Raw genomic sequence first — 13,197 nt, forward strand, 5'->3', positions numbered from 1 at the left:
TTATTTTTATTCCGTTTCAAATGTCTGTATTAACAGCTCTTTAACCTTTGTGGATCTCTTCAACACATTTCCCCTGCTGAGCCAACGTACCTCAGTGAAGTAGAGCACATCCCCATATTCTGACTCCATTTCCTCTAAAAAAGCACGGAACATTCTGTGCTTTAAGCCCCTGGATCTGATTTGGTTGATGCATTTCACAATGACAGACATCACATTGTCAAACTTCAGGCATCTGCTGCAAAGGGCCTGCTGATGTATAATGCAGTGCAGAGCTATGGCCTCCTCCACACCCTCCTCTTCCAGTTTTTTTTGAACAAGTGCTACCAGTCCATTCTTCCTCCCTGTCATTGATGGGGCTCCATCGGTTGTTATTCCAACAAAGCTCTTCCATGGCAAACCGGCATTCTTAATGGCATCACACAGCTGGTGAAATATTTCCTTAGCGGTGGTCTGGCCATGCATTGGTATTACTGTGAGCAACTCCTCCATTACTTTAAAATTGTCATCAACACCACGGGCATATATTGCGAGCTGCGCAGTGTCTGTGATGTCTGTGGTCTCATCAAGAGCCACTGAATATACACTGAAACATTGTGCTTTCTCACACAGTTGATCATAAATGTCACTTGACAGGTGAGAAATGCGCTCTGCCACGGTGTTGGCAGAAAGGCTGATGTGGTTGAACAGACTTTTCTTTTCTGGACAGACAATATGTGCAGCCTGTAATATGCACTTTTTGATAAATTCTCCTTCTGTGAATGGCTTTCCTGCTTTAGCAATCAACTCACAAACGGCGTAGCTAGCTTCGACTGCTGCATTACTGTCTTTGGTAGCCTTCTTGAAGAAATCATGTTGCCTCAGAAGACATGTTTTAGACTGGCAACCTGGTTGGCTCTCTCATCTCCCTGGTATTTTTCGTACTCCTCAGCATGTCTCGTAGTATAATGACGTTTCAAATTGTATTCCTTGTGCACCGCAACTTTTTCAGTGCAAATAAGACACGTCGGGGTGCCCCTGTGTTCAACAAAGAAATATTGCACTCCCCACTTTTCTTGAAACTGTCTGTGCTCATCACCGACCTTTCTCTTAACGGCAGCCTTTGAAAGAGATATCTCTGGGGCTCTGTAATTATTACAGTGTAATATGTTTTTCCACTTGGAATGAGTCTCGGGTTGATCTTTCACTTTCAGTCGCGCGGGTTTGTGGCGCATGCGCACTTTCGCTCTCCGTTTCTCCGTTTCACTCGCAGAGATGGCTACACTGACACAGGCTGGATCACGGATCATAGCGCCTCATTCAGTTCTATGCTGAGAGCAGCGGAGGAGTGTGCGCGCCGAGCGGAGTGATCAGCTTCACGGCTTCTCCTTCGCCCAGCTGATTGGAGGAATGAATGAGTGAGTGAGCGAGGCACTGGACAGCCCGGCCGATGTCCCGCCCTCCAGAGCCGTATACCTCACCGTGATTGGTTCATTCAGCTCCGAACACAACAAGTGTCATTCATATCAATCTTGCGGGCCGCACAAACATTAATCTTTTATATTAAGACGGGGGCCGCAAATTATCGGCCTGAGGGCCACAGTTGGCCCGCGGGCCGCGGGTTTGAGACCCCTGCTCTAAAGGCATAGAACCAAGGGAATTATTATGCTCATGCAGAAACAGGATTGAATATACTCTATATACTACTGTATATGCTACTTACGATTTTAATGGTAAAATATTGAAGCCAGATGACCACCTTAAATTAAACTACATAGTTTATGCATACTTCAGAAACATTTTTTTTCTCACTAATACATTGCCAATGTATCATATCGGGACTAAGTTTTGGCAAATCCTCAAAATCGGGTGGCTCAGACTTGGGTGGAAAAATGTGTGATCGGAGCATCCCAGGTATGTAGCGTTTCTGGAGCCTATCCCAGCTGACTCCGGGCCAGAGGCAGGGGATACCCTGAACCGGTGGCCAGTCGATCGCAGGGCACAAGGAGACAGACAGCCATGCACACTCTCACCCATACCTAGGGGCAATTTAGAGTGTCCAATCAGTCTACCATGCATGTTTTTGGAATGTGGGATGAAACCGGAGTACCCAGAGGAAACTCCACACAGGTCGACGTAACCTGGATTTTTAACCATGACCCCAGAGCTGTGAGGCCGACGCGGTAACCATTCGCGCCACCAGGCCACCCAGTGTATCAACCATCTTAAGCAATTCTGTGGGCCAGCTTCAACAATAAATCTTCAATAATCAAAATGATCTAAGTCAGAGAATTGCGATAACGACATGCATATTTTCGAATAAACTTTTTTATTTAGATTTTAACAGCTAGTTGTGCAATACTGGTACATTTAAAAACATATTTCCCGGGTACAGCAATACCTTGAGATACGAGCTTAATGCGTTCCGGGATTGTACAGTGGTACTTCGGCATGCGAGTGCCCCGACATACGAGCAATTTGAGATACGAGTTAAATTTTGATCAAATATTTATCTTGAGATACGAGACAAATTTTTATATACGAGCAGACAGCGGACGCAAGAGGCTGCTCATAAAAACATCCTGGGCACTGTCTCTCTCCCCGCAACTCCCTCGTGTAATGTCTCTGCGAGCACTGGGCGGAGCGTTGCATTTTTTTCAGTGTTTTTCCCGTTAGTCAGTGCGAATGGCGTATATACTACTTCTCGTTGGCAAGCGGTCGTGCATTATCCTATTGTGAGGACATTTGTGTGCATTATTTTGGGAATATTTTGAAGGGAATACAAAAGCAAACAACCCTCAATAGGTTCCTTTTAGCTGCATCTGAAAGTCAGGGTGGAGGCGGGGCAAATAGAGCTAACCCGGGAGAAGAAAGGTATCAAAATTTAAAACAAAATTAGAATTAAGTTTAGTGTAAGGTTACATTAAACTTATTTTTAGTGTGTCTGCATCGTGATCCAAGTTCATTTAAATTTGTTTATGTTATGTTACGAGCGCGTTGTCGTGCAAAAAGTGCCCCCCCTCTCTTGCCGTCTCTCTCCCCTCCGCGAAATCTGTCTAATTTTAATAATATTAAACACATTTTAGTACTATTAAATCACTAGTTATCTGTTACTTTGTTAATAGATGGCGAATTAGAACAAATACAAATGTTTTTCCAATCCAATATCCTGTTTTTGGTGTTTTTTCAGAAGGTTGGAACGAATTGATTTGTTTTTAGTTCATTTCTATGGGAAACGTTCGTTTTAGTTACGAGAAAATTGACATACGAGCTCAGTCCCGGAACGCATTAAGCTCGTATCTCGAGGCACCACTGTATATCAATTTACTTGTATCTCAAATCAAATTTTCCCATGGAAATGAACTAAATACAAATTGGTTCGTTCCCACCCTCTAAAACAACCAACACCAAAAACAGGATATTACTTTGGGAAAAACTTTTTATTGTTTCTAATTCACCACCTACTCACAAAGTAACAAATACCTACCGTATTTTCTCGCATACAAGCCGTATTTGTCGCAAAAAAAAGATGACTGAATCCATAAAACGTCAATGAATGTGGGCCGACGGATTAGTGGTTAGCACGTCGGCCTCACAGTTCTGGGCACGATCCCAGGTTGAATGAATAAATGAATAATACACAGCAGTCTTAATAGTCAATACACTAGTCCTAAGTAGTATTAGTAGATAATTAGTCATTATTACATTTGAGAAAAAATATGTATGATGCTGTCTTGCCTTCATTTACAGTGGATACCTGTGGATCATACTACTTAAATAGTAGCCAGCCAATTACAGACTTTATGAACAATTAATTTGAATTTAAAAAAAATAAACAACATTGTTTCTGTTGGAATACACATGAATAAAAGGCATTGTCTGTCCCCTTAAGAATGTTTACACAGGTTGCTTTAAATTGACTTTCAAACTCAATAAAGAAATGTTGAATATTACTGGGATTAGGGATGAGCTCCTTTTCTTTCTCATTTGATGCATGGGATGTCCATTAAATGGTACCTGCAGTTTCACAACCAAAATAGTCCACTCAGAATTGGATGAAAAAGTTTCTCAGCATAAAAAAATCAAAACTCAAAATTAGAGGCTACAAATGATAATTCTGTGATGATGTGTCAAATGCTAAACTGTAGTCTCAAACCACCAGCAGTTAAATTATTGAGACAGGAAAGAAATGGATGTGTGCAGTTGTTGCGAACACAAATAAACAAATACTAATGTCACAGATGGCAGGAGCCTGTGTGGGTTGAGTGATTTCAGCAGGTCACATTGTGGGAATTGTGCTTTATCTTTGAGTGCCCACTCATCTGGTGACCTGTGACAGCCGAGCAGCCATTGCTGTTGTCCTCCTTTGAATACGGCAACCTTTTCACAGCCTAATATTCAATAGTTAGTTTGGCGCCCCACTGCTCCTGAGTGTTGCTCTCAAATGAAGTAGCATGAGTCCTATGACCAGCATTTTCCTTGTGGACAGAATCCATTTGGAAAGTGAGGCTTTAAGGCAGGGGTAGGGAACCTATGGCTCGGGAGCCACATGTGGCTCTTTTGATGGTTGCATATGGCTCTGAGCTAAGATATGGAAACCGATGGTGAGAGAGCCGAGTCCCGAATGCACCAATAGGAACGTCACGTCGGCACTGTGGCATTGACTTTTTTTTCATTAAAGTCTTCTGCATCTATTCTCTCATTGATACTCATTGATTAGCAACAGCGTAACAATGTTGTCAAAAGAATTCAAAGACTTTTTGTACTTTAAAAGTGGTAAAATGACTAAAAAAAAAGGCACATTTTCATGTATTTTGACTTTTAAATTGTGAGTATGGCTCTCAAGGAATAACATTTGAAAATAGGAATTGTTTATGGCTCTTTCTTTCAAAAAGGTTCCCGACCCCTGCTTTAAGGGCTCTCTTGTTTTAAAGGGATATAAATTTAAGATTGCATATAAACACACAGAGGCATGCTCTTTAATTTGTAAACACACACACACACACACAGATTGGCTACTTGCAGACAGCTGTGCGTGGCAGTGTTGAGGGAAGGGTCAGGGAAACAAAGCACAAATAGATAATTAATTGCTGTGTGGGGTACTTGTGTAATAGAACAGCTGCATGGTTTGAGTTCACCCTCCTTGGGTTGTTTTCTCTTTGCGGATCTAACCTGAACAGCTACATTGTCTGAACGGAATGGTTTCTGTTGGGACGCGATGACAAATACTGTTCATACTGTGTGCAGATTAGAGGTAAGATCGGGCCGAAAAATCCGACGCGGGTCCAAAAACCTGACCCGACTGAACCCAAGGAATTAACTTGATTTGCAGGCCCAAGCCCGAAGCAAACCTGAAATTTCATATTTTTTTGTGAGGACTCGTGACTCCCAACCTGAGTCGAGAGGAGGAGGATGGGTGATTTACGATAACAGAATAAAGCCTGTCTTTTGTTACAAAATTTAAACAAGACTGTCTAAACATTTATATCTTTTATATGATAATATAGATGTTTGACGATTTCAACTGTTTAAGTGATCTTGCCTCTAGTGCAGATGTCATGTTTTGAGTGCTCAGTGTGGGGCTGCATTTACTTGTAAAGAACTATTTAGATTCTAAAACTGTCATCCAAGTCATGTTGAATTTCATAGGTTGCACAAAGGCAACAGATAAAAAAACAGTCGTTTTCTGGATTCAACATTTGTGAAACCACAAATGATACTGTGTTCTACAAATGTGGCATTTTAAATTCAAGAATGAACCACTCACATATTTTGCACAAGTTTGTGTCCAAGGCAGCTCATTTTTAGTATCCAGATCCAATACTTGACCAATGGATTAGGGAGGCAAAAACATTCACAAATGTTTTTATTTTTGTACACGATCCCAATAGGAGAGTCAGTGCAGCAGTCATGAAAGCTGTCAGGTTTGCCATTAGACATTCCCAAATTCACGCACAAATAAAGAGGAAAAGCCAGTCTTCTGCATTTTTACTTGCAAGGAGAACGACCATTGAGAGAGCCTCCCAAGTCCGTTCTGACCTTACACATCTTTTCTTTTGTTTTATTAAATTCGAGGGTCCTGATTACAATGTACGTCTCAACTCTAAGGGCAGGGGTGAAAACACAAGTGAGACGTCTGAGCGTGCATTTGCGTTGATATATGTGTAGTCCAAACAGACGAATGTCAGGAAGCTTGTGGAGTGTCTTTGGTGGATGCAGGTGCACTCCCCAGATCAGATTCCCAGCACTGCAAGGCGTTCTGGATCCTCTTTGTTTTGTCCACTCCAAGCAGTCCAAGGCATTTTGGCTACTCTTTGTTTAGTCTAACCAAGGTTTTCAGGAGCAAAGCTTTTACTTCCTTGAAACTGTGTTTTATTTTATAGCCGTTTAAAAATAGAATTAAACCATTTTAGTGAAATTGTTCAACCAAAATCTGGAAATCAATTCAAAATGAGTACCGTCTGTTGGCCCAGTTTTGAATTGCAAGAACCAGTCTATTCATGCAGATAGCAAGTTTTATATCCCTGGCGATATCATATCATACAGCACAACTAAAGTTGTGGTATGAAAAATAAAGTTAAAAACTGTTTTAATGACAAAGAGAAAAAAAGGTCATTTGCTAATATTAATTCACAATATTAGAATATTCATTTTCTGAACCGAGGCTCGCAGGGGGTGCTGAGCCTATCCCAGCTGACTACGGGCCAGAGGTGGGGGACACCCTGAATTGGTGGACAGCCAATCGCAGGGCACGAGGGGACAAACAATCATTCACGCTCACACTCATACCTAGGAGCAATTTATAGTGTCCAACCAGCCTACCATGCATGTTTTTTTTTTGAATGTGGGAGGAAACCGGAGTACCCGGAGAAAACCCGTGCCGGCCCGGGGAGAACATGCAAACTCCAAACAGGTGGACTGACCAGGATTTGAACCCAGAACTGTGAGGCCGATGCGCTAATCTCTCAGCACCGGGCTGCCCTGTGACAATATCCATATTTTAAAATCACTTAGTCTGTCCTTTTGTTTTATCTACTGATATACAATTTAATTTAAAGCACAATCTCTCTCAATGTCCTCCTTTCGACCAACTGCAATGTTGCTCTAACAATTTGATGGATTGCAATGCGATTTTATACCGATGTTCACAGAGCTCAAAGGATGCATCCTAATCACTCTGGAGATTCTCTGACATTTCCTCCAGCACCAATCATAAGGTTAACATTTTCAGATTTCACAAAATGTCACATTTACCATAACAGCTTTTTTTCATAACCTTGTTTTAACTTCTGCAGAATTGCAATTAACATTATTGTTGTGGATTGTTTAAAATTTGATTAAGGAGGTTGTTGATTGAAGGGGGAAGCCAAAACTACCAGTGAAAGAGTCGCATGTCGGTCTCACAGTTCTGAGTTCCGAGGGTTCAATCCTAGGTTCGGCATCATCATGGTCATCATCAATTTAATATACTACATTATTTGATTCATGGGCGGCCCGGTGGTTGACTGGTTAGCGCGTCTGCCTCACAGTTCTGGAGTCAAGGGTTTGATCCCAGGTGGGTCCTCACTGTGTGGAAATTGCATGTACTCCCCTTGTGGGTTTTCTCTGGGTTCTCCTTTTTCCTCCCACATCCCCAAAACATACTGGCTTGGCAGGGTGAACATTTTAAATTGCCCCTATGTATGGGCGTGAACCTGAATGGTTGTCCGTCTCCTTGTGCCCTGACATTGGCTGGTCACCAATTCAGCACCAATGTGACCCTTTTGAGGATAAGCCAGGGATCAGCAACCCAAAATGTTGAAAGAGCCATTTTGGACATAAAAAAATTATATATAGCCGCAAAATATTAAAAGCCTTATTAGGCTGTATGTATCTATATTTGCCTACTATATTTGTTGGCTACAAATATACATGTGATTTCATGATTTAATGTTGAATTTGCCTGCAGTGCTTTCTATAGAACAGTGTTTCCCGACCTTTTTTGAGCCACAGCACACTTTTTGCATGGAAAAAATCTTCAAATTTAAAACGGTCTCTAATATTAAAGTCATTCTCATCTAAGTTTTTTTAACAGGAAGCAAATAAACCCCAAAAAGTATTCCAAAATTGTGCTAAAGAGCCACATGCGGCTCCAGAACCCTATAGTTGCCGACCCCAGGGATAAGCAGTACAGAACATGAATGAATGATTAGGGAAACGAGCCATATTTGAGGAACCTTGGCTGTACTTTACTATTGTGTATGAATATTCATCTTTCAGCGCTATTGACAACTTTAGATGTCTACAGTAATCCCTCGAATTTCATGGGTAATGTAGACCAGACTTGGCTGCGATAATCGAAAAACCACAATATAGGATTACCCCTATTATTACTACGATACTGCATGTTTTTGCACCTATACAGAAATACAAGAACACAAGTACAATTATCCAGAAGTTCATTCATTCATTTTCTGAACTGCTTTATCCTCACAAGGGTCGCGGGGGGCCTATCCCAGCTGATGTCAGGGCTGGGGACACCCTGAACCAGTGGCCAGCCGATTGCAGGGCATGAGAAGACAGACAACCATTCACTCTCTCACTCGTACCTAGAGGCAATTTAGTGTGTGCAATCGGCCTACCATGCAAGTTTTTTTGGGGAACGTGGGAGGAAACCGGAGTACCGTATTTTCACGCCTATTTGGCGCATCGTTTCTTACGCCGCAGTGTCAGTAATGAGTGCTTTTTCTGTATTTTAGACACACAACGCACGCACCATTTTATTAGACGCATATATATATATATATATATATGGATTAACATCGGAACGCAATAGCGCTGGCTACCGGAAGCAGCTTATTTCCGGGTTCCGGTGCGCAGTGACTGCTGGGAAATATAGTTCTTGGGCGCTACACCCACACGCTAAAAACACGCTTTAAAAAGGCAACGGAAGCAAAACTGAGTTCGGTAGTGCTTTATTTGGACATTTTACAATTTACTCAAGTCATCATCACCTTCAAATCCCTCAAACTCCTCATCTTCTGTGTCAGAATTAAACAATTGCCCGAACGAGCCTTCCAAATAACCGGGTCCCCTCCTCTCTTCGTTATCAGAGTCACCGTAATTTCCATGTGGCTCCTTAGAAATTATGCCGGCTTTGGCAAAAGCTCGAACAACCGTGCAAGCAGACACGTTCACCCAGGCGGCAACGATCCATTGACAAATCGTAGCGTAAGAAGCCCGGTGCTGCCTGCCACTTTTCCTGAAGCTGTGTTCGCCAGCGATCATCCACTGCTCCCACGCCGCTCGTAACTTTGATTTGAAAGCCCGGTTGATGCCGATGTCCAGCGGCTGTAATTCTTTGGTCAAGCCTCCGGAAATGACGGCAAGCTCTGAGTATACGTCACGTAACCAGTCTCGGCGGCGCTCGTGACGTATATGACGGCTCGCCGTCTGTTTTGATTTGCGACTCCATGCGTGCTCATCTCACAGCAACGGTTAAAAACCAGATCATGAAAATGAACTCAGAGCTTGCCGTCATTCCCGGAGGCTTGACCAAAGAATTACAGCCGCTGGACATCGGCATCAACCGGGCTTTCAAATCAAAGCTACGAGCGGCGTGGGAGCAGTGGATGATCGCTGGCGAACACAGCTTCACGAAAAGTGGCAGGCAGCGCCGGGCTTCTTACGCTACGATTTGTCAATGGATCGTTGCCGCCTGGGCGAACGTGTCTGCTTGCACGGTTGTTCGAGCTTTTGCCAAAGCCGGCATAATTTCTAAGGAGCCACATGGAAATTACGGTGACTCTGAGAACGAGGAGGGGGGGCGGCTATTTGGAAGGCTCGTTTGGATAATTGTTTAATTCTGACACAGAAGATGAGGAGTTTGAGGGATTTGAAGGTGATGACTTGAGTAAATTGTAAAATGTCTAAATAAAGTACAACCGAACTCAGTTTTGCTTCCGTTGCCTTTTTAAAACATGTTTTTAGCATGTGGGTGTAGCGAGGAAGAACTATATTTCCCAGCAGTCACTGCGCACCGGAATCCGGAAATAAGCTGCTTCCGGTAGCCAGCGCTATCGCCAGCCGCTCGGCGTCCCCGCGAGCGCTCCTGCTCGGCGCCGCTTGGCGGCGCTCGGCGCTCACAAAGGGCGCTCTGCATTATAAGGCGCCCTGTCTATTTTGGATAATTTTTTTGACTGTTATGCGTGCCTTATAGGCGTGAAAATACGGTACCTGGAGAAACCCCCCACAGGCCCGGGGAGCACATGCAAACTCAGATGTGAGGCTGATGTGCTAACCCAGGGGTGGGCAAACTATTCCACAGAGGGCACCTTTTCACCAATCTGGTGTCCTACTAGTGCAATCAGTCAGGTGCTTCTTGTTTTCTGCAGAAATCTCATTGGTTAAACTCTCTGTGCTGGATCGGTTGGAACAAAAACCTGCACCCACGGCGGCCCTCAAGGACCGGTTTGTCCACCCCTGTGCTAACCACTCAAGCCGCAAGGCCGCCCGTACTTTGAGACTGAAAATAAAAAACTGTTGGTCATTTTAGTATATATCAGGTGATCAGTCTATGTAATAAAATGTTCTGATCACAATTTTCTTTTGCCTCCGATTCCAGGTGAACCGATTTTCAGAATGTGCTGATACCAAATCCCGATCTGATCATTTGGCAATGTTTTAAGGAGAAAAAAAGCACATCCTGATCTGAAAATATTTCCATACTGTTAACTGTATCACTCTTACGTGATTCCATTTTACCGTCAGCTGCTAGTGTTTACTTCGGCTTCTGCTCTTTCTGGCTTTCTTGTGATGTTGCGTAGTATAAAAGGTACATATATTTCTATCTCTTTTGCCAATATCCTTGATTATTTTAACACTTTGTTGCCTTTAGAAATTGAAAATAAAAATAAATAAATACCTCTTTAAAACCTGATCTTTTTCAACCAGTTGGGCATGATTTCCAATAACATGATTGGATCGAGGACTCCAATCGGAGTCATCCTAACAAAAACTAGCCATTTTAAATATCGAAATGGTAAATACGTATAGCAAATATTATCATTGGCCTTTTTATGTTTCGTTTGATAAGGTCATTAAGTAATTATTGTGACAGGCTAAATAACACAAACAAAAGACTCCAAGCAACAGGGTTGATGGCTTTTTTTGTTTGTTTGTTTTTCAGGGACTGTGTGCAGCCTAAATGGTTAAGTGGAACTTGTTCAAGCACCAGACAACACCCATGGTTGCCGCTGCTAAGCCAACAGGAGCCAGTGCCCTAACTGTGACTCCTGCACCTGTCGCACTCGTCTCTGCAGACAACTCCACTGAGCCAGTCAGCAAGAACGATGCCTTTGGCGAGATCAAAAACAAGTTTCTGAATGAAATCGATAAGATCCCTTGTGAGTACCCGACTAAATTCCAATCAACTTGACAAAGTACCCATTTTCGAATTGGAGTTTGTGCTTTTGCTGCAGGCATTGGCCACCTCATAACGACTTTATTCTGTATTGATCAGTGGCTGACCCTCCTAATGGCACAGGAATCTAATTTTCTGTAACCGCCTCTTACTAAATATATTTGGCCCAGAGCAGGACATGGACCAGGTTAAATGAGTGGTCGGTCAAATGTCAAAGTATTTGTTTCTTTGCTTGCGGGCAAGGAATGCTTCACCTAAACGCATATTTGTTGACTATTCTCAGTGCCATCCTGGGCCATCATTGCCATTGCTGTGGTCGCTGCTTTGCTTATTCTAACTTGCTGCTTCTGCATCGTCAAGAAATGTTGTTGCAAAAAGAAGAAGAACAAGAAGGGCAAGAAGGGGAAAGGTGACATGGGGATGAAGAACCTTAAAGGAGGAGAGGTATGTGACACTAGGAGAGTTTGGAGGATTTGACTCATTTTTAGTTCATGACTGCTTCTATAATATAGGGGCATGAATTGTTTTTTTGGCCAACCAGGTTTGTTTTTCACATTTTGAGCCAAGTTCACACTTCTACAAGATGGTATGATTCAGCAATTTGTTTCAGGTTGATTGAAAACAAACTTTTAAGAGTTTGTGCCAGTTCAAACATCTGATGTTTCATGACTTCAGACAAGACAAAGCTAAAAAATAGTATTGCAAAGATTTTCCTTAAACTTGAAAAATGCCATTCGTGATAATCTTTTTTTGCATTGACTCCATTGTTCCATACAGACACTATTTCAACTTCCGTTCATGTTTTTTTTTACACCTTTGACGTTTCACTGTAGTTATTTTGTCGTTTTTAAATTTAATAAGTTTTAATGGGTTTTAGCGTGTGTTTGGTAGAATTTATCATTTTTTTGTTTTTTTAATTATTAGTTTTTGTTAATTCTTGTTTTCTGTTCGTTTAATTTTTAAATATTGTTTTCTTTTGTTAGATTTACAATTAAAAATATAAAATTAATTCAAAAGATGTATTTTAATACTGTATTCAGTCATTTTATATTTAGTTTTTTGTAATATTTTTCATGTAATTATTGTTGTTTGTAAAATATACCTCCCTATAATGGGCTTGGACAAACAGTTAACATTTGCATTAAATAACAATCTTATAATTTTGATTCTCGGAAAAAAAAACTGCAAGCATGTTAGGCAGTTGATATCAACAAGCTCCATACCCATCACTTCATACATTACATGCCATGTCTAATCTGGATGTCAATCTTTAAAAGATATGTTCTGCATAGCAAAGCAATGATTAGATAGCAAGTTTAATTCAAATTCCCAATTTTCAATACTATTTCTTGACGGTTTTGTCAAGTAAAATTGCCCTAAATTGGTCACGCTTCTTCCTACTTTTAAGATGTTAATGAAGAAAAACTCTATCCAATAGTTTTATAACCACTGGCCATATGTTTCTTACTACTCTTTGAACTATAGTATACAGTTGCTGGTGAGCAAAGGCAATAATCAATGGCTTTGTAACCAGGTCAGTGCATTCTCCATAGATGAAAAAGTATGACTCTTATCAACCATGATCATGTTTTATTTTTCTCTCTTCTTTTGTTATGTGATGTATTTGTCATGAGTGTTATTGTTTCGCTATGTATTTCTTTCTCTCCCTCACTTGTACTCTGGGATTTGAGTGGAAAATGACATCTCCTATCTATACCACTCAGCCCCCAACACTGCTTTCTCACCTTTTGAAGACTGATAATAAAAATAGCTTTTAGTGCAATTCTTTTGTGCAGGTCCTCTAATTATTATTATTTTTT

General features: G+C 41.6%; 1 protein-coding gene across 5 annotated transcripts in view; it reads left to right on the plus strand.

Annotated features, from left to right (window-relative positions):
• Nucleotides 1-13,197, plus strand: part of LOC144073061 (synaptotagmin-2-like) — an 82,092-nt gene that overhangs the window by 51,005 nt on the left and 17,890 nt on the right. For all 5 annotated transcript variants that reach the window (XM_077598622.1, XM_077598961.1, XM_077598793.1 and 2 more), the window contains 2 exons: nucleotides 11,144-11,360; nucleotides 11,661-11,821. In XM_077598622.1, the coding sequence (XP_077454748.1) occupies nucleotides 11,162-11,360; nucleotides 11,661-11,821 (360 nt within the window). In that variant the 5' untranslated portion in view covers nucleotides 11,144-11,161. The remainder of the gene's footprint in view (nucleotides 1-11,143; nucleotides 11,361-11,660; nucleotides 11,822-13,197) is intronic.

This window comes from Stigmatopora argus, chromosome 1 (assembly GCF_051989625.1).
Source record: "Stigmatopora argus isolate UIUO_Sarg chromosome 1, RoL_Sarg_1.0, whole genome shotgun sequence".
NCBI lineage: Eukaryota > Metazoa > Chordata > Actinopteri > Syngnathiformes > Syngnathidae > Stigmatopora > Stigmatopora argus.